This window comes from Alligator sinensis, unplaced genomic scaffold (assembly GCF_000455745.1).
Source record: "Alligator sinensis unplaced genomic scaffold, ASM45574v1 scaffold60_1, whole genome shotgun sequence".
Classification (NCBI taxonomy): Eukaryota; Metazoa; Chordata; order Crocodylia; family Alligatoridae; genus Alligator; species Alligator sinensis.
In genome coordinates this window covers 3,994,205-4,013,034 of record NW_005841858.1, presented here as the reverse complement: position 1 = coordinate 4,013,034, position 18,830 = coordinate 3,994,205, and the positions used below count along the sequence as shown (strand labels likewise).

The 18,830-nt window shown below is 41.0% G+C and overlaps 2 protein-coding genes across 2 annotated transcripts in view; one reads left to right on the top strand and one right to left on the bottom strand.

The window, feature by feature from the left end:
- Window positions 1-172: 172 nt before the first annotated feature.
- RARRES1 (retinoic acid receptor responder 1) lies at window positions 173-4,415 on the top strand. Its single transcript, XM_014524414.2, is given in 6 exon segments — window positions 173-232; window positions 234-329; window positions 1,458-1,632; window positions 2,393-2,529; window positions 3,655-3,717; window positions 3,800-4,415. Coding segments are annotated over 6 exon segments (681 nt in total). The 5' UTR covers window positions 173-187; the 3' UTR covers window positions 3,965-4,415.
- Window positions 4,413-18,830, bottom strand: part of GFM1 (G elongation factor mitochondrial 1) — a 51,186-nt gene continuing 36,768 nt past the window's right edge. Inside the window, exons 14-18 of the mRNA XM_025215085.1 lie at window positions 18,538-18,700; window positions 14,379-14,523; window positions 12,771-12,931; window positions 11,366-11,419; window positions 4,413-7,746 (exon numbers count right to left, since the gene is read on the bottom strand). Coding sequence (XP_025070870.1) covers window positions 7,615-7,746; window positions 11,366-11,419; window positions 12,771-12,931; window positions 14,379-14,523; window positions 18,538-18,700 — 655 coding nt within the window. The 3' untranslated portion in view covers window positions 4,413-7,614. The remainder of the gene's footprint in view (window positions 7,747-11,365; window positions 11,420-12,770; window positions 12,932-14,378; window positions 14,524-18,537; window positions 18,701-18,830) is intronic.

Sequence of the window (18,830 nt, the reverse complement as noted above, 5' to 3'; positions counted from 1 at the left end):
CTGCTGATTTAAATCATAAATAAACTGCCCCAACCACCAGGCTTCACAATACAACAGCTCCTTCCTAGTTCTGCACTGAAGTGATTAATTTGAAAACAGGAGAAAGCGTGGGTGTGAGCTAACATCTTACCACCAGAATCACCTGTTTAGCAAAAAACAGTAAACAGTTTCCAGGACTGACCTACCTATGCGGCAGGACTGCCACAGGACAAAATACAGAACATGCTTCCATTTTTTTTTCAAGATCTTGTTTACTTCTCTTCCAGCCTGTCCTAGGAACTGGGCATAAGTACTACCTGCAGTTCACCACAGAGGACTACAAAACTAGGGTAAGTTTGTAATGCAAGACAGTTTTGCTACATTAAATGGTATACTTATCCTTGAAACGGGACTTACTTCAGTGCTATTATAAGTAGATCCCGGTGGAGGGTTTACTTTGCTCAATGCCTGAAAATGGCAATCATAGCCCTGAGTCACATTATGCTATAAAGCTTTTAAGTCAGACTTCCCATTGATTTTAAAATGAATGGCACAGTATGACCCTTATTATTCAAATGCATCCCCTGTTGTGTCTACACTCCAAAATCTGAATAATTACTTGACAAATTTATTGAAATTATAACCCATACTGCACATGTGCTTTACTGGGGACTTCTAACTTGTGATATCACCGTATCCACCTGATTTTCCATTTTATTCAGTTTCTACACAACATAAAATGATTTTCAAAGTTTTAAAATGAATCTCTACATCTATTTTTTTTTATAAAGTCCATATTATTATGCAGTGAAAATCCATTTAAAAGATCATCCTTATAAACTAAGCTTCTGTCCTGAGATTATTCCAAAGTATTCCTCAGTATGTATTTCTCATGTATGACTGCTCCACTTTTACTAGAAGACTAGCTCTGCTAATTTTTGCCAGTTTCTCAAAAGGAAACTGTATACTTGTTTTAGATACTGTTTACTTAAAGACATGCAAAAGCAACCAGAAATACACAGATTTTTGCTTTAACGCAAATAAATGACTTTCTAGATCTACTGAATTCTGATTATACATTCCATGTTCCAAAGATAAATGTAATTGGGGTATATGTAAAATTTGTTTTTAACCTAGTGCATATATGTACAGTAAAAGCTGTTATTTGGCATCCCCCGGGAATGAGGAATGCTTGTTAATCAAATATGCCCTGTCTGGTGCACTCCCTGGCATCAGTGTGCCAGGGGAGAGGGAGGGAGGCACCGCGCAGGCTGCTTTGCCCCGGGCCATGGTCCACAAGGAAGAAGTGAACAAGAAGAACTCTGCTTGCGCAGCGAAACTGGATGTGGGACTTCCGGTTTTGCTTTTGCCACGTCCCTTGTGACAACTGCTAGTTAGTGGCGCTTTCCGGTTGGTAAAGTGCCAGATAACACGGCTTTTGCTGTATATAAAATATCATGATCTTTTTGTCTTTTAAGGAAAATGTTGGGACCTGTCTTGCTATTGTGTTCTACCTAAAGAGGAAACCAACACCTACTGTTAATATAAAATGCACATATACCAAAGATCAGAAGGAAGTCCAAGAAGATGACCAGAGATTTTACCAAAAAATAAGGCAACAAACCAAACCAATAATTGGAAGCTATATTCCAGGTAACTTCCTTTTAGGATTTTTTATGTTTCTATATTCATTTAGGAATTATATTTACTTTTATGTTCAGTTTAGTAACTTTAAAAACACAAGCAAACATACATGTATTTTTTTTTAAATACATATTTATTTGGACTATAACAACTTTAAAAAGAAAATCCTTTTCCTTCCTTCCCTTCCCCCAAAGAATCTGGATTTCCTGAAAAGTCTTGGAAAAATGTGTTGTGTTTTGCAGCAAAGATGGAAGGGAACAGAATGAAGCAAAGATGTCTATAGGATTACAAAGCAAATATATATTTGCAAAATTCTGCATTTAAAAAAACATTCATTGGCTGTGTTTAGGGAAGTTGTAGCTTAGCAGCAAATGTCTTAATCCACTGAGGTTCCTTCAGATAGAGGAATCTCATGTGGGACTGTATAGCAACATTTTTATGTAACGTGTTTTTGGCTACTCATCAACTGTGTGTCATCGTATCACTTCACCACTTTCATAATGTTTGGGTGGGGGTCCAGTGGGTAAATGAGAGTTGCTAATCTGTTTCACTAGGGTTAGTACATGCTAACTGGACTTTTGCAACCACAGTTAATTTATCATTTGCTCATTACCCTCCCCAGTCAATACTGCAAAAGTGTTCAAAGAAGCAGCTACTTCCCAGGAATACCCTGTGGCAGGGCCAAAGCATTTTACAGTTTACTGCTTGTCTATGAGAAGGCCAAATTATTACATCTGTGTATGTTCCCCCACTCCCCTTCTATTTTCAGACAGCTATGGAAATATTGAACCGGCCTTTGAGTCAGCATGGGCCTTGGCTGTTGTTGGCAGTAGTTACATAATGTGGGAAAAGTCAACAGAGAACTTGGGTTACTTCATGGCACAAGTCAAGCATGTGAAACAGTGGGTAAGCGAAGCTGAAATTAAATCTGCATTAGGGAGGCAAAGGCAACATTTAGCAATAAGTAACAAACAATAAAAGATACAATAGCAATCAGCAGTTCATAGTTCCTATCCACATCGGATTTGGATACTAAATCTGATAGTATCACTGTCCAATACTAAACTGTGGGGTGAAGTACACACTCTGGAGGGTAGGGAACAATTGCAGGCAGACCTGGACAGGTTAGAAAAGTAGGCAGTACACAACAGGATGCAGTACAACAAGGACAAGTGCAGAGTGCTGCACCTAGGGCGCAAAAATATCCAGCACACCTACTGGCTGTGAAGTGACCCTCTCAGAAGCAGAAAGGGATCTCGAAGTCATAGTGGATTTCAAGATGAATGAGTCATCAGCATGAAGAAATCATCAGCAAAGCTAACTGCACCTTATCATGCATTAGCAGATGCATGTAAAAAAATCCAAAGTGATACTTCCCCTCTATGCGGCATTGGTCAGACCGCAGTTGGAGTACTGCGTCTACTTTTGTGCGCTGTACTTCAAGAAGGATGTTGATAGCCTCAAGAGTCCAGAGGAGGTTGTCACAGTACAAAATCTGTAGTCACAGGCTTTATATTTCCACCTTGTATGACTGAATTTACTATGGACCATATTTATATGTGGGTGAATGCATAGAGGTATTTGAGACAAACTCAAGTCAATGGAAAATCTGGCCCTATAGCTGATACAGAAAGTTCTTCTGAAGTCATTACAGGTATTGCACTCAATAGTGGAATTTTAGTATAAAGAAATACTGCTGTGTAGCAGTGTTTATATTCTTTTCACTCTGAAGGCATATTATTCATAGGAAGCACTGGAACAGCCCCTAGAGAGGTTGTGGAATTTCCATCCCTGGAAATTTTCAAGAACAGGTTAGACAACCATCTAACCTGGCTGGCTGGTTTGGTCAGGGATGATCCTGCCTTGAGAAAGGCCTGGACTAGATGACCTCATGACATCCTTTTCTGCCTTATTTTCCTACGATCCTACTATTTAGATAGATACACATTACCAAACATCCAGCAGTCACTTCTGAATATTACGGTAATTGTGACTGATCCTCTTCATTGTAGTTTCTTTGTGTGTGCGCAGATAAGTAAAGATGATTCGATTGACTTTGACTATGCTGTCCTACTTCACGAAATACCAACCCAGGTAAGAAACATATATAGTCTAAAACTGCTTTATAGCAACAAGGAAGAAACACAAAGGTAATCTTTCTTTGTCTACTTCCCAGGAAATGATTTTATGCCACATGCGTGTCATTTGGATTCCCAATCATCCTTTGAAAGTGAAGTACTTCTGCTCTTCTGAGAATCAGTCAGCAGAATCTGAAGATGTATCTGGTATGGAATCTGGATCAGCTGATGGAATATTAAATGAAAGAGAAGCAAATTTTTAAAAAAAGATCAATGCCAGTTTATATAAAGATTTCAAATGAAAGAAACCCTTGTATTAATAGCTCCAGTCAGTTTTCTGATAACTCTTCTGCACAAATAATATTGCGATGAAAGTGATTCCTTTTACTGAATAGTCAAACTTTGACCCAAAACAAATCTCTGTATAATTTCTTGAAATGCAACAACTCACACATTCTAGATACGTACCTACCTAAAACTTGTATTACAAAAAATGTATTACATAAGCTGATTTTATGTCACTAAGTTAGTTACATAGAGTGACACAGTATGTGAACAAAGTTAATATATTTGGATAAAAGTCTTGATAAAAGTATTAATCTTCCATTTCAGTAACATTTATTTGTCTACTAAATAATTTTGATTTTTTGAACAGGAATATTATATGCTAATTTTAACTTATATCTGCAGTAAAATAAATACCATTACACATGGTGGAATTTGGGTTTTATTTTTGCATGACATTCCTTGTATCTAGCAACTTTCAACCCGTGACACTGATTCCAAATCCAAAGCCATTAGATACAGCAGACAGATTTTCTAGAAAGATTAGTGACAGCAGAGAGAAATGTCCCACAAATAGAAAAACATGTGCCAAGAAGTGGAAACCAGCATTTCCCACAGATTTTTCACTGCAGAAAACATTCTATGAAACCAAGTTGTGCTCCCTTATACAACACTCCTTTCTCTGTTTCTAGCTGTCCTGGTTTATGAAGACAACTCTGAAAATGAAGAAAACTTTCCTTTCAGGACAGCCTGAAACAACTTGTTGCAAGAGAAGAATTAAAAATAACACAGACTACAAAGAGACCTTAGTGTGTTTTTATTTACAATATGCACAGAGTTCCTGTCATTTCCTTAAAGGTGGACAGAACAGCCACGGCCTTGGGGCTTTGTACAGAGGCTTCTCCTGCATCAGGAAAGAAAAAAAAAATTGTTTTCAGAGTGCCCAATCAAACAGCTTCATGCCAGACATCCTTATCAATTGCTTTGTCTGTGTCCCATCCTAAGCGTGTTGAAGTCTTTTTGCAAGATGGTAGCGTTCTAGATTTAGGGCAAATGTGTTGCCCCCTACCATCCTTCTCTAAGTCTAGGCCCATTTATTTGGAATTGTCTGAAAACCAAGGAACCATTTTAAACTAATACCAGGTTAAAGGAACCTCTTTTAGTGGGAGAGACATTATGGTTTAAATTATGGGACTAAATAATTTCAGTCAAATCTTTTCATCTCAGATTCATTAAGCCATGGGTTGAGATATGAGGGCATTTTATACATTAAATTAATGTCTGTCACAATAAATAAGATATTTCAACAATTTTCAAAGCTTGTCACTTTGTTAGAAAAGACCAAAGCAATTCTTCTATTTGATGAGCTGTCACATGAACATACGGTGAGCCCTAATTTGTCCACTGAATGCCATCTGACCATTTAGCTACTGGAGATAAGGGAGCACTGCTACTTTTTCCATTAAAAAAAGGTTATTGGTGACAGATGGAAACTTCTGTAATTGCAAACAAGACAACAGTTACCCAAGGGAAAAACAGAGACACTAAAGGAACACAGTTACCCAAACTCTTTACACAAGAGTATGTTACCAAGTTACAGCTCCTTCGCAAAACATCCTCTGAAGAAACCTGCCCCAGTCAAAGAACCTGAAATTGTGACAAGCCTGATAAATATTTCATGCTGGCTTGTAATGGCATACCTCATATTTACATGGTGTTAGTCATATTAATAATAGTATGAGAGTAGAAGTAGGCTTCCAGTTCTGTCACACTATTGTTTGAAGGCTGCTTCCACTGAAAAACTCTTTTCAGTCCGTTCAGTGACCACAAAGATAGGAGCTACTGTATTCCCCATCAGTCCTGTAATGGAAGCGATTCTTCACATGATTTCATTAAAACCTTTGGGACTTTGAAAGCAATACATCTGTTTCCAATACATACTTGTTAATTAAAGCAATCCTTCAAGAAGTAGACTAATTAGAACCATGAATATAATGAAAAAAATAATGCTGTATCTCTTCAAAAGTTTAACATCACTTTTGTATTGCTGCTTTTTTTACAGCAAAGTGCTATAGAACATTTTTCAATTGGAATAAAGACTGCAGGGCACTCATAAAAGCCAAATTCAGCTGATATTATTCACAAGGCATTATAAAATGAGAAGGGAAACAAACTTTTGTCTTAAATGGCACACATCTAATTTGTGTCTGAATGTACCTGGCATATGCCTGAAATTGTTTAAAAAGCAAAAATGATCTATTATAAACCTCTTCACTACTTTTGCTTAATGCAGTGACAAAGTAGATGATATTACAGTTCTGTTCTAGGGCTGGTGAACATCTCCCAAAATCCAGTTGCAGGAACAGAGTCCTAAAATGCTTCAGTGGTTTTGATCTCAAACTCTAACCCCACTGTCTATTACTGCTATGGCGCGCACAGTAGAAACTGCAGTGGTCATGGGAGAGTTAGCACAGGTAAAAATCAAATTCTTTTGACAACGTAGCAAAATTTTTTTAAAAAGCAACAATATCCTTACCTCCTCAACTAACTGTAGCAGCTTGCCTCTCACTGTTTGTAGTGCCCTCAAGGGAACTGTTGATCTGTTTCAGTGACAGAATGACCTACCTACTTGAATGCAAGATTTTTGGAAAGATTCAGCCAAAAATTTGTTTTTTGTCTTTGGTGTCCAAAGGGATCCAACTGGGAATGTGAAGAACCTACTGATGAGCACACAAATGAAACAGCAGCTAAATCCATATAAAATTGTAGCTTACGAAGACCTCTAGTTTAATGAAAGGTTTGTAAAACTAAGTTCTCAGCGGGCGCATCTACATATGTCCCTACAGCGCCTTTGTTACTTCCTCTTGGGAGTGCTAAATGACAGCACAGTAACAGCCCATACTGCACTGTACATGATGCAGTTATTTTTAGCTGCTACATTGCTGTAGCATCGCACAATACCAAGGGAATGCATTGCTACAGCGATGTAGCAGCGGCATCACATGTAGCTGTGCCCAGTAAACTCTTTCCATATTTGTTATAGGGGGATCATCTGTTGTGAGCAGAGCAGGTGAGTAGCAAGTTGTATTGACAGACGTCTGGAAGAACCTATAATTCAGTTTTAGAACCAGAAAGAAATTAATATTTATGTTCACTTCCTAAATGGGTACTGTCACTGAACAAGTTGTAGGAGCAAAGGGATCTGTTCAGGAGCAGATTTTAGAGGGTAAATATTCATTGTGTTGGATGACAACTCATTTACAAACTAGTGGCTACATGAATTTAGTCACTCAAATCGGCATATTGGACACCTCTAAAAATTAAGGGGCAATAATGTCTTTAATCAGATCCCAGTATTTTCTCAAGTAAAAAATAAAACTACTTCATCATTTTAAAACAAATGGCTTAAAACAAGAACTTCAACAACAAATTATGATTATTATATTACGATTTTTTGCTAATGAATGGAATTTGTACATGACCATTTTAGTAGTGACCTCCTGATAATTTCTGAGTACATTGTGAATGAAGGCAGTTTTAATAAAGAACAAGTCCCAACTAAGTCCGATTTCAAAGCCTGACTAGAAGATTGTGAAAAATTGTTCAGTGAAGTTCAAGAGGATGAAAGTCAGCCCTTAGCCTTGCCCTTCTTTGCAGGAAGTCTTCCTGTTGCTTCTAGGTGTTTGTTAATTAGCTCTTCCTGAGTGCTAGGTGAACATGGCTGGTATCTACTATATTCCATTGTATATTCACCCTTTCCCTAAGGAGGAACAAAAGAAAGTTAGGCACACTAAACAAATACTTGGCAGTTAGACTGTAGATTAATCTATAGTAAGTAAAGCAAGGGTTGGCAAAATGTGGCCTGTGGGCTGTATGCGGCCTGCTGGCTGCCACCACCAGGAGCCTCAGGAGGGAGGGCTGTGCCCCACACCGCTCCACTGCAGCCAGGGCCAGGAAGCATGTAGACTCCTCCGCCACCTCCACATCTATCCCGCCCTCCCCTGGCTTCTGGTTGGCACTGCAGCTGTGCAGTCCTGGCACCGAATACAGGATGAGGCACAATGCAGCACACTGAGTAGCTTTTCTGCCTGCCTGCCATGAAAAGCCATTGCCACTGTGGTGACATTAGTCTGTGCCAGCCACAGGGGTGGCCTGGCCTGGGCCAGCTGCCCCTGACTTTCCTGGTGTGGTGTGGCAGTGGCTCACTGCAGCAGACGGGCAGGTGGAACAGCTACTCAATGCTCTGCATCACACCCCATCCAGCGCGGGCCCAGTTACCAGTGACAGAACTGTACATCGCCAACAGGAAGTTGGGCAGGGGCAGAGATACGAAATGGATGGGGCATAATGAACGGTGGAGAGTGGGGTGGAGAAGTGTGCTCCCTGTGCAGCCCGGCCTGGCCCCAACCAGGACAGAGCAGAGTGGTGTGGGGCTGTAGCCCTCTCTTCTCAGGTTTGTAGCAGCGGCTGGTAGGCTGAATAGGATCAATTCCAACCCCCGCCCCAGCCCTCCACAGCTCACCAAAACTCCTTAAGTGGCCGTCCAGCCCAAATCCTTGCCCGCCCCGAAGTAAAGCATGCAAACAGTTTACACTGAAGCACATATAATGTAAAATAGGATTCTTCACAACAATATGTGACTAGTGTTTTTTAAAAAGGAATTCAAATAATTTTAAACAACCAGTCTGATAATGTGGGATTATCATTTTGCTTCCTCCTTCCACCTTTTTGCAGGGCAGAAGAAAAGAACAATAATAGCAGTAATAATCCCCACTCACTGGTACAAGTACTGGAAAGTCATAGAAGAGACTAAGCTGCTATTTTTGAGTGACACATGGCAAGAAAATAATTCCTAGATTTACTCTTCTCGTCACTCAACATGCAACATTAAAAAAAGTGTACTGTTCAAGAAGTAAATTCCATTTGCTTAACTGCCTTCAAAATCCCCACTAATTACACAAATATGTGCAACAGGAAAGCAGTTTGCATGGCCAAGCTTTTCTAATCTGATATGCACTGGTGCTTAATTTATCTTTCATTACTTAAGCTTTGGAAAGAACTATTTCTCCCCCAAAACAAAAGAATATCAGTCTGATGTGACACACCAGATATGCAGGAAGCATCAAAAGTTAGATACTCATTTTCAGTAAGTAAATGGTTATATACATCTCTTCTTATGTAGGAGATAGATGTGCTGGGACTGGGTGCTAGATTCAGTGCGCAGCACTTGGGGCTGCCTATGGATCTAGAGATTTGGCAGCAAGGGAACCATAACACCACTTCCCTGCGGCTAAATTTCCAAATCTGTGGAGATTCCTATAGGCTAAATGACATGGTGCTGCAGGCCCATGTGCCAGAGGTTGAACACCTCTGGTACAGAATATATAGGTTACAACAGGGGTGGGAAAAATGCGGCCCGCAGGCTGGATGCGGCCCGCCACGCCATTCTATCCGGCCTGCGGGGCCCCTAAAAAAATTTAGAAAATTAATATTCATCTGCATCTGGCTGCCTGTCATGCGGCCCTTGATGGCTTGCCAAAACTCAGTAAGCGGCCCTCCGCCTGAAATAAGTGCCCGCTCCTGGGCTACATCTTTGCAAATCCCTGTGTCCCATGTCCTATGACACAATGTCAAGTCCACCAAGAAGGCAAGAAATTCTTCATTTCCTCTACCTTTAACCAAACTAAGGAGTTTTGGCTGCCTTTCATCAGTTGGTATAAATCAGTGCAACTTCACCAGGTTCAAAATATCTACACTGCTGTAACATTGGCTAAAAATCTGTTCATATATTTCAATCTTCCAACAAGAATAAAAGATTCCCACTCCCCAAATCCTAAGACTGCATTCTGAAGGTTTTACACTTTTAACATTTCTGCAAACAGTTATTATATTACGAGAAGGTAATGCGACAGGAAATTTCCATGCAGCGAAATTCTGTTAACAATAGACAAATAAATACTCTTGCAAATATATTGTGCAGGACTCTAGTCTTTTGTTCTCCTTACAGTTGACACTGCTTCTAAAAGTTACTGCTATTATTAACTTCATAAAATTACCAGCGTAATATATTGTCTTCTGCTGAAAATTACTATCCATCCTAGACAGACGAAAAGGAAAAGGTCTTTCCAAACTTGGTTAATCTGATTAAGACTCTCCTTTTGAAACACAAGTAGAAGTCTCAGCTGAAATCAAAGCCAATTTTCCCCCTAGTACCAAGTTAGATATTATTGTAATATGCCACACTGTGCTCAATTTGTGGTTTACTGGACTCGCAGAGTGATCTGGATGCTTCAAGGACAATTTGTCAGGCTATGCCATTCCTCTTACAGTCTGTTATCTGAAGCTATGCAATCTGCTTGGATGTCTCTGCTTTTTTCCACGAATGAAACTCCCCTCCTAATTAGAGCCTTCCAAGTTTCTACCTAACTTAGTTATTATTTATATGCCGATCTTCCCAACAAAGGCTTAGGGCAGCTTATAAGAAGAAAAAAGAACAGCTTAAAAACTAGAGTGACAAGAGAACAAAAGCAACTTAGAAGAGAACTAGAATACCCAGATAAAACAAAGACCCCCTAAACCATATTTCAGCCTAGTTTTATTTGATAAGCACCTGCCAAAAAGGAAGGCCTTTCAGCGCTTCCAAAAGACATCCAGGCTCAGGCTCCAGTGAACCTCAAGCAGAAGGCAGTTACAGAGCTAAGGAGCAATTGCAGAGAACAATCTCTCAACTGTTTTTGCCAAGTACCAATGGTACTTGTAGGAGGTTGCTCTTGGCTGACTTTAGGGATCATGATGGGGCATAAGGGAGAAGATGGTCCCTTAAGGCCCTAAATGGTCTGGGCCCTATGCCCTTATAGGTCAAAATCAGCACCTTGAATTGTGCCCAGAAAGCTACTGGGAGCCACTACAGACTTCAAATTTCTACTAATATTTATCTTCTCTGTTATCCCAAAAGTATTCCAATAATATAATAATGAAAACTCCCAAATATACCAAGAAGATATTCACTTGCTTAAGTGTGGTAGTTCCATGATTATTTTGCCACAATCCAGTCTTTCCTTACCCTCCCTTCCCTCACCACCAAATATTTCCCTGAGTTACAATCATCATGTGTAATACTAAATGACTTCTTATTTTTTTCCCGAGGAATGTCTAATGTGTTTTGGATGCTGTAAACATTTATAATGAAGTAATTCAGCTCTTCCTACATCATTATTATCAATCTCATTACATTATTTATACTCTACCCATCTACTAGATTCTCACTTCAAACTTCCAATCGGAAATACAGCCCACTGGCAAATATACAGACATGTGCTTATTTTTGTAAATCTGTTATAAATGTTGCTAAAGTAGCCAGAGTTTATCTGCTGACTAACCTCTGTGCAGGATCTCAGTTCAGTGGAATATCCAAACATCTCATTCAGTGGCACCTAATAATCAAACATATAATACACATTATTTTTGTAGGACTAAGGAATTTTTCAATGTTATTTGGCATTCAGATTCAACTAATCTTTACTAGAACCAGTTAGTAACACTTTTAAAGTTATGCTTTGTATTTATGATTGATTTTATCATCTGCTTTTATAAAGGAGGTTTATTTTAAAGACATTTTCATTATTTATCCACAATAGGATAAATATTCTCAATATTGGAGCATGAGGACATTCCTAATTGGAGCATCTCTGACCCTCAATATTGGAGCATCTTCAACACATTTAGCAGGCCAACCTCAAGAATCTGCACTATATCAAACAAGAGGTTCCAGTGTGGGAAACACCTCAGGGCTATAAGTTTTAAGCACAGTTTCTGAAAGAGCTATTAACAGAATTCATCCCTGGCTCAACTTGCAGCTAAACCACATTCTGCAATGATTCAGCTGCATGTATTACTGACACCCTGTCAGCAATGCATTTTTTCCCTAATGAAGACAAAGCAATGAGTGGGGAGATAAAGAGATCTTGAGTGGTAGTTACAATAGTTTTCGGAGAACTTTGGGGGTGGCCATGAAAATTTACAACTGGCTTGCCAGAGATAGGGAGTTAGGCTGCATTATTTTAGCTGCCCAGAACTCTTAGAAACATTTTTAATCTGGCCCAGCAAAAAGTAATACATTTTTAAAAGGCTGTTGCTGTATCTACAAACATTACTGTAATACTTCAGGTTACTTGAACCAAAAGAAGATAGAAGAAATATTTTTTAGCTACTTAGATTAGCTTATTTTGTGCCTCATTCAGCACTTGGGTATATCTGGTTTCCCTGTATGGTCACGGAATCTTTCCATTGCTGAACAATCTTTTATAAACAGCAGGGGCAGAAAAAAATCTTTTTTCTTCAAAAAAGAATTTAATATTTAGATTTTACACAGCACTGTCCATCTGCTTCTCTCCAGCACAGAGGAGGGGAAGTATCATTAGCCACACCTTAAGGAAGGAACTGCTGGGCATAGAGAGGCTAAGTAGGGTACTCAAGATCATAAAATGGCAGAAAATAGGAGGCAGGTCTCCCAAGTCCCACTCTAATGCTTTGTACACTGAACCACAAGGCAGTCCTACAGTGTGTGTGTGTTCTATGACAAACACTGCCATGTAGTGACATGTAACTTGTTTCACGGTGTCACGCGTATCCTTTGCGTATGTTTAGCTTAGCTGCAACTATGCAAATACTAGTAAAATAAAAAAGGGGGACAGGCAGAGATTTAATAGCTAGTACATAATTGCCTAAATATTAAAATAAAATTATCTGATTGAAAGGGGAAAGATTTAGAAAAACTCAACTCACATCAGTATACAAAGTAAAATAGTCCTCTACACCATCTTGTCCTGTGATCACTCCATGACGGCGATTAATTCCAGCAATCACAGCTCCTTGGAATTCATTTGGTGCTACAATTTCCACGGACATAATGGGCTCAAGAACATGCACTCTTCCATTTTCCATAGCTGGTTAAAAATGAAGATGAATTAGAATATTTGCATTCTTATACCTCCCAAGCTACACATATTAGGCATTCTTCAAAAATTGTCTAATTTCATCTTGCAACTTTCTTTTCAGCAGCTAACCCAAAGGACTTGGTATAAAGCCTGTTAAAATCAAAGTGATCCACTGACTTCAAATTTCTTTGGCCACAGGCAGAAGTGACAAGCAAACGATCATCATTAGAGGAAGGGGTAGCCAACAGAACTCTGGTGTGTAGATTTTCAGAATAGTTTAACCAAGTTGCTCTTAATTGGAAAGTATATTTCTTGTGGTATTTCTCTTCTAAGTGGCCTGAATCTATGTTAGGTTCAGCCAAATATTCCCTCAGAAATTTTGAAAAACTCAACTTCCTTGGAGAATTCTCTTTGCTGTTCAGACTGAAGTCAGAAAATATCTGACAGTGTAATTTAGAATTTCTTCAATAAAAATATAAATCCTTCAATCCTGAGGAAGTACAGATTTGATTATGGACACCAGTGCCTTTCTTGACAGAGCTCAATTAATCAAATGTAGTACCAGACTTCTGATCTGAACGATGAGGGCAAGTTCCTATGATACACATTTTATTATTTCTTTTCACTCATACGTTAGTGAAAAGTTAACAGCATCTCAGTGCTGGTGGAAGACCGGCTTCAAGATAGTATTCTTTACCAGCTTCTCAAAAGGGGTCAATCCCCAGGCCTAGCTGATCTGTCAGGTATGCTCACTGCTAAAATTTATACAAGGGGAAGACTAGGATTAAGGTTACAACAGCAGTATTGGAGCATATGGTCTTTTAAATACGAATGTATAATCCCATTTTGTTAGTGCTGCATATGAAACCCAATGGACAAATCAGCAGGTATTTGCAAATGCAAAAATACTGAAACAGATTTTTATTTCACTTCCATCACTTTGCTGGAAAAGTGCAAACTGTATCTGAATATAAGCTAGGGTCTAATAAAGGAGCCTTCAGGAACTTCCTGTCTGTTCTTTAATTCTGTATTTCTGAGAAAGACTATTTCCAGATGAAACAAGAACTTCCAAAATATCAACATTTAGTTCTTACATCACTAAAATAATCTGTTCCATGCTAGCATCTACTTGGAGGACAGTAATGACATTTGATCAGGCCTTCCCAAATGTTATAGGTGTCAAAGATTTGGGAGCAGGTAGCTCCTATTAAGACTTAAACAGAAAATCTACCATTTCCTTTCCATAGATCTGCAAGTTAAGCCATATTCTTATAAACTTCTGTGAACCTTGTCTGTCTGCTACTGCACACAGATTACATTTGGCTAGTTACCTTTTGTTGGAAAATTATAAATAAGCAAACAAATAATGGGCACAAAAATGAAATTGTTCAAACCAAGTTAAACTATGAATCTACTATATGTTAAACAGAACATCTTCAAGCTGATTGATTCATACCTTGTTTGAGTGCACCTTCCCCTGCTCTGATGAAAGAGAATTCATTAGAATCCACCATGTGATGTGCACCATCATCTAGGATGAACCGGACTCCAGATATCCTGTGACCTGTCAGAAGGCCCTTTTCACATGCATTACGGAATCCCTGTTGAAAATTGTCCTGAGATTAGCAACTGCAATCCACCCTAAACATCTTTAATAAGGACAATATTCAATTCAGTATATATGGAACAGTTAATTGCACAGAATCTTTTGCAAACAGAAAGAACTGTTCACAGCCAGACAACTCCTACATCAGAAATGTTATTCCTACTACTTAAGAAAAAAAAAGATTCAAACCATAACATAATGACCCAGAGAATACTTTCCCTGTAAGTGTTTGAAAGGTGCCACTCCCTGAGATTTCAGTTTGATATCACTTTGGGAGCACAAGTAAGGTAATCAGGATTGAGAGTGCAGGAACAAACCACCCTGATGCGCAGGAAGACTAGCAAGTATGGCAAAAGACCAGCTTGGCTTAGCAGGGAACTCTTCAGTAAACTAAATCACAAAAAGGAAGCTTATAAGTGGAAACTCTGACAAATAATTAGGGAAGAATATAAGAGCATTGCTCGGGCATGCAGGGATGAAGTCAGGAAGGCCAAAATGCAATTGGAGCTGCAGCTAGTATGGGATGTGAAGGGTAACAAGAAGGGTTTCTACAACGGTAGCAAGAGGACGATCAGGGAAAGTGTGGGACCCTTACTGAACAGGGGATGCAAACTTGCGCCAGAGGATGCAAAAAGGACTGAAGTGCTCAGTGCCTTTTTTGCCTCAGTCTTCACAGGTAAGGTCAGCTCCAAGACTACTGCACTGGGCAGCACAGTTGGGGGAGGAGGTGAGCAGTCCTTAGTAGTCAAAGAACAATTTAGGGACTACTTCGAAAAGCTGGACATGTGCAAGTCCATGGGGACATATGCAATGCACCCAAGGGTGCTGAGGGAGTTGGCTGATGTGATTGCAGAGCCATTGGCCATCATCTTTGAAAACTCACAGCGATCAGGAGAGGTCCTGGATGACTGGAAAAGGGCATACATAATGCCCATATTTAAGAAAGTGAAAAAGGAGGATCCAGGGAACTACAGACCAGTCAGCCTCACCTCAGTCCTTGGAAAAATCATGAAGCAGGTCCTCAGGGTATCCATTTCTAAGCACATGGAGGAGAAAAAGGTCATTAGGAACAGTCAGCATGGATTCACCAGGGGCAACTCATGCCTGACCAAACTGACTGCCTTCTATGATGAGAAGATTGGCTCTGTGGATGCCAGTGGATGTGGTATACCTTGATTTCAGCAAGGCTTTTGATATGGTCTCTCATAACTTTCTCCCAGGCAAGCTAAGGAAGTATGGGCTGGATGAATGGACTGTAAGGTGGATAGAAAACGGGCTGGAGCATTGGGCTTAGAAAGTAGTAATCAATGGCTCGATATCTAGTTGGCAGCCAGTATCAAATGGAGTGCCCCAAGGGTTGATTCTGGGGCTGGTTTTGTTCAATATCCTCACCAACGATCTGGAAGATGGCATAGCATGCACCCTCTGCAAGTTCGCAGATGACACTAAGCTGGAGGGAGTAACAGATATGCTAGGCTGGAGCATTGGGCTTAGAAAGTAGTAATCAATGGCTCGATATCTAGTTGGCAGCCAGTATCAAATGGAGTGCCCCAAGGGTTGATTCTGGGGCTGGTTTTGTTCAATATCCTCACCAACGATCTGGAAGATGGCATAGCATGCACCCTCTGCAAGTTCGCAGATGACACTAAGCTGGAGGGAGTAACAGATATGCTAGAGGGTAGGGCTAGTATTCAGAGAGACCTAGACAAATTGGAGGATTGGGCCAAAAGGAATCTCATGAGGTTCAACAAGAACAAATGCAAAGTCCTGCACTTAGGACAGAACAATCCCATGCACTAGTACAGGCTGGGGGCTGACTGGCTGAGCAGCAGCTCTGCAGAAAAGGACCTGAGGGTTACAGGGGACAATTAGCTGAATATGAGCCAGCAGTATGCCCTTGTTACCAAGAAGGCAAACGGCATACTGGGCTGCATTGGTAGATGTGTTGCCAGTATGTCAAGAGAAGTGATTATTCACCTCTATTCCATACCGGTGAGACCACATCTGGAGTACTGTATTATTCAGTTTTGGGCCCCCCACTACAGAAAGGATGTGGACAAACTGAAGAGAGTCTAGTGGAGGGCAACAAAAATGGTGAGGGAGCTGGGGGACATGATTTATGAGGAAAGACTGAGGGAACTGGGAGGGGACTTAATGGTAGTCTTTAACTACCTGAAGGGAGGTTCCAAAAAGGATGGAGGCTAAACTGTTCTCAGTGGTGGCAGATGACAGAACAAGGAGGAACAGACTGAAGTTGCAGCAAGTGAAGTTTAGGTTAGATATTAGGAAGAGTTTTCTCCCTAGGAGGCCAGTAAAACACTGGAACAGGTTACCCAGAAGGATGGTGGAAGCTCCATCCTTGGAGGTTTTCAAGATCCGGCTAGACAAAGCTTTGGCTGGGATGATCTAGTTGGGGCAGGTCCTGCTTTGAGCAGGAGGTTGGACTAGATCAGCATTTCTCAACCGGTGTGCCGCAAGGCACGTCCAAGCATGCTGTGGATTTTGGGGCTGGAGCCATGCCCCCCGCTGGCTGGAGTCACAGACAGAGACCAGGGGAGAGGGGGAATGGCTCCAGCCAGTGATTTGCATCCGCACACTGTGTTCAGCTGTGCCTCCTCCCCCCGCCACCATCACTCTGCATTTGGCCGGTGTGCTGCGGGATGGGAGAGGCCTGGTAAGTATGTTGCTGGAACCAAAAGGTTGGGAAACGCTGGACTAGATGACCTCCTGAGGTTCCTTCCAACCCTAACTTTCTATGATTCTAGGACAGGGGTTTGTCAACCATGGGTAGGCGTACCCTTGGGGGTACTTGGGATGGCCTCAGGAGGTACACACAGCAGTGTGGGGAAGCAGTGCACGGCTGTGGTGCAGAGTGGTGAATGGCAGGGGCGGCCACTGCATGCGAGCTCCCCTCTCCCCACTGCTGCCATTCACCACTGCACCACCGCCACCTCCCCACCGCTGCTATTCACCACTCTGCACCGCTGCTGCTTCCCTGCGCTGCCAGCTTCACACCCTGCCAGCAGTTAGCCCTCCCCTCACCCCATCTGGAAAGGGGTATACTCCAGAAGGTGTACCCACCAGAAGGGGTACACGCCTTAAAAAAAAAAAAAAAAGGTTGAAAACCCTAGTTCTAGGACATGTTAAACATACCTATTTAGGCATTTTTAGGTTGCACATGATTGTGGTTATGTGAATTAGTGTTCTACATAGAAAGAATATATATGTGGTACCAAAAGAGTGACATTTTAATTTTTGAAAACAACACAAGATTTTTCTAAGTAGGGTTTTTGGACTGGCCAGAATCTTTCTTTCTTGTATCCCTAAGCAAAGATTGCAAAATGGAAGTATGGAGAGAACAGTATGAGTTGACACAATTAACACGATTCAGGGAAATGTGCTAACAAAGTGGTACAGAAGTACTCTAATGGAGGTATTTCCATTAGCCAGCTAACAGTAAGAGTTTTATGCACTAAAATACATAAGCTCATAAACAAGCAGAGACACAAGGAAGGCCAATGTGAAAAGACTATTTGGGTAGTAATTCACGGAAATCTTTTTAATGGCAGTTTCCTCCATATAAGGGTCCCAGAAAAGTCAGTTTTCTAAACCTGCTGCTTGGACTCCAGCTTGGTGCTAAAAGGGAACATTTGTGAAAGGGAATATTAAAACCAGCAGCAATTATTACTTTAACAAATGAACACCAATGTGGCTTTTTTTGTTTTGTTTGTTGTTATTCTGGTTGACGATGAACATTACATGTCAATGAAGAGGAAAAGAAGCTCTGTATCCTACCAAAGAAAAACATAAACAAGAACTTCTAAATTACATGGAAACCAGGGAATTTTAGGAATTGAGCAAAACCACATCCAGCCCTCGATTCTGCTCCCGTTGCTCAAAACCCTCATTGCCGTCCCTGGGGCAGACCTGGCAGCGCTGCCCGCACGGGAAGCTCACATCGGCCCGACGCTCGTGCCACAAACACAAACCATCTGAAAATACGTGTCACCTTTTCGACGGCGGGTACGAACGGCTGCGGGACGTTGGTCCCCACGGTTCTGTCCTCGAACTCCAGCTTGGTGAAGTTCTCCGGCTCCAGGGGCTCCAGGACCCCAATCACCTTCCCATACTGCCCTGCCCCACCCGACTGCTTCTTGTGGGTGTATTCAAACCTGGGAGAAAGCAGAAAGCGCAGTTATCCCCTGGCTCACACGTACCCCCGCCAGTTTCAAAAGGCTGCTGCTAACCCTGCCCCCTGCACGCGGCGGCGGCGGCCGACCCCACCGCGGCTGCGGGTCTCTG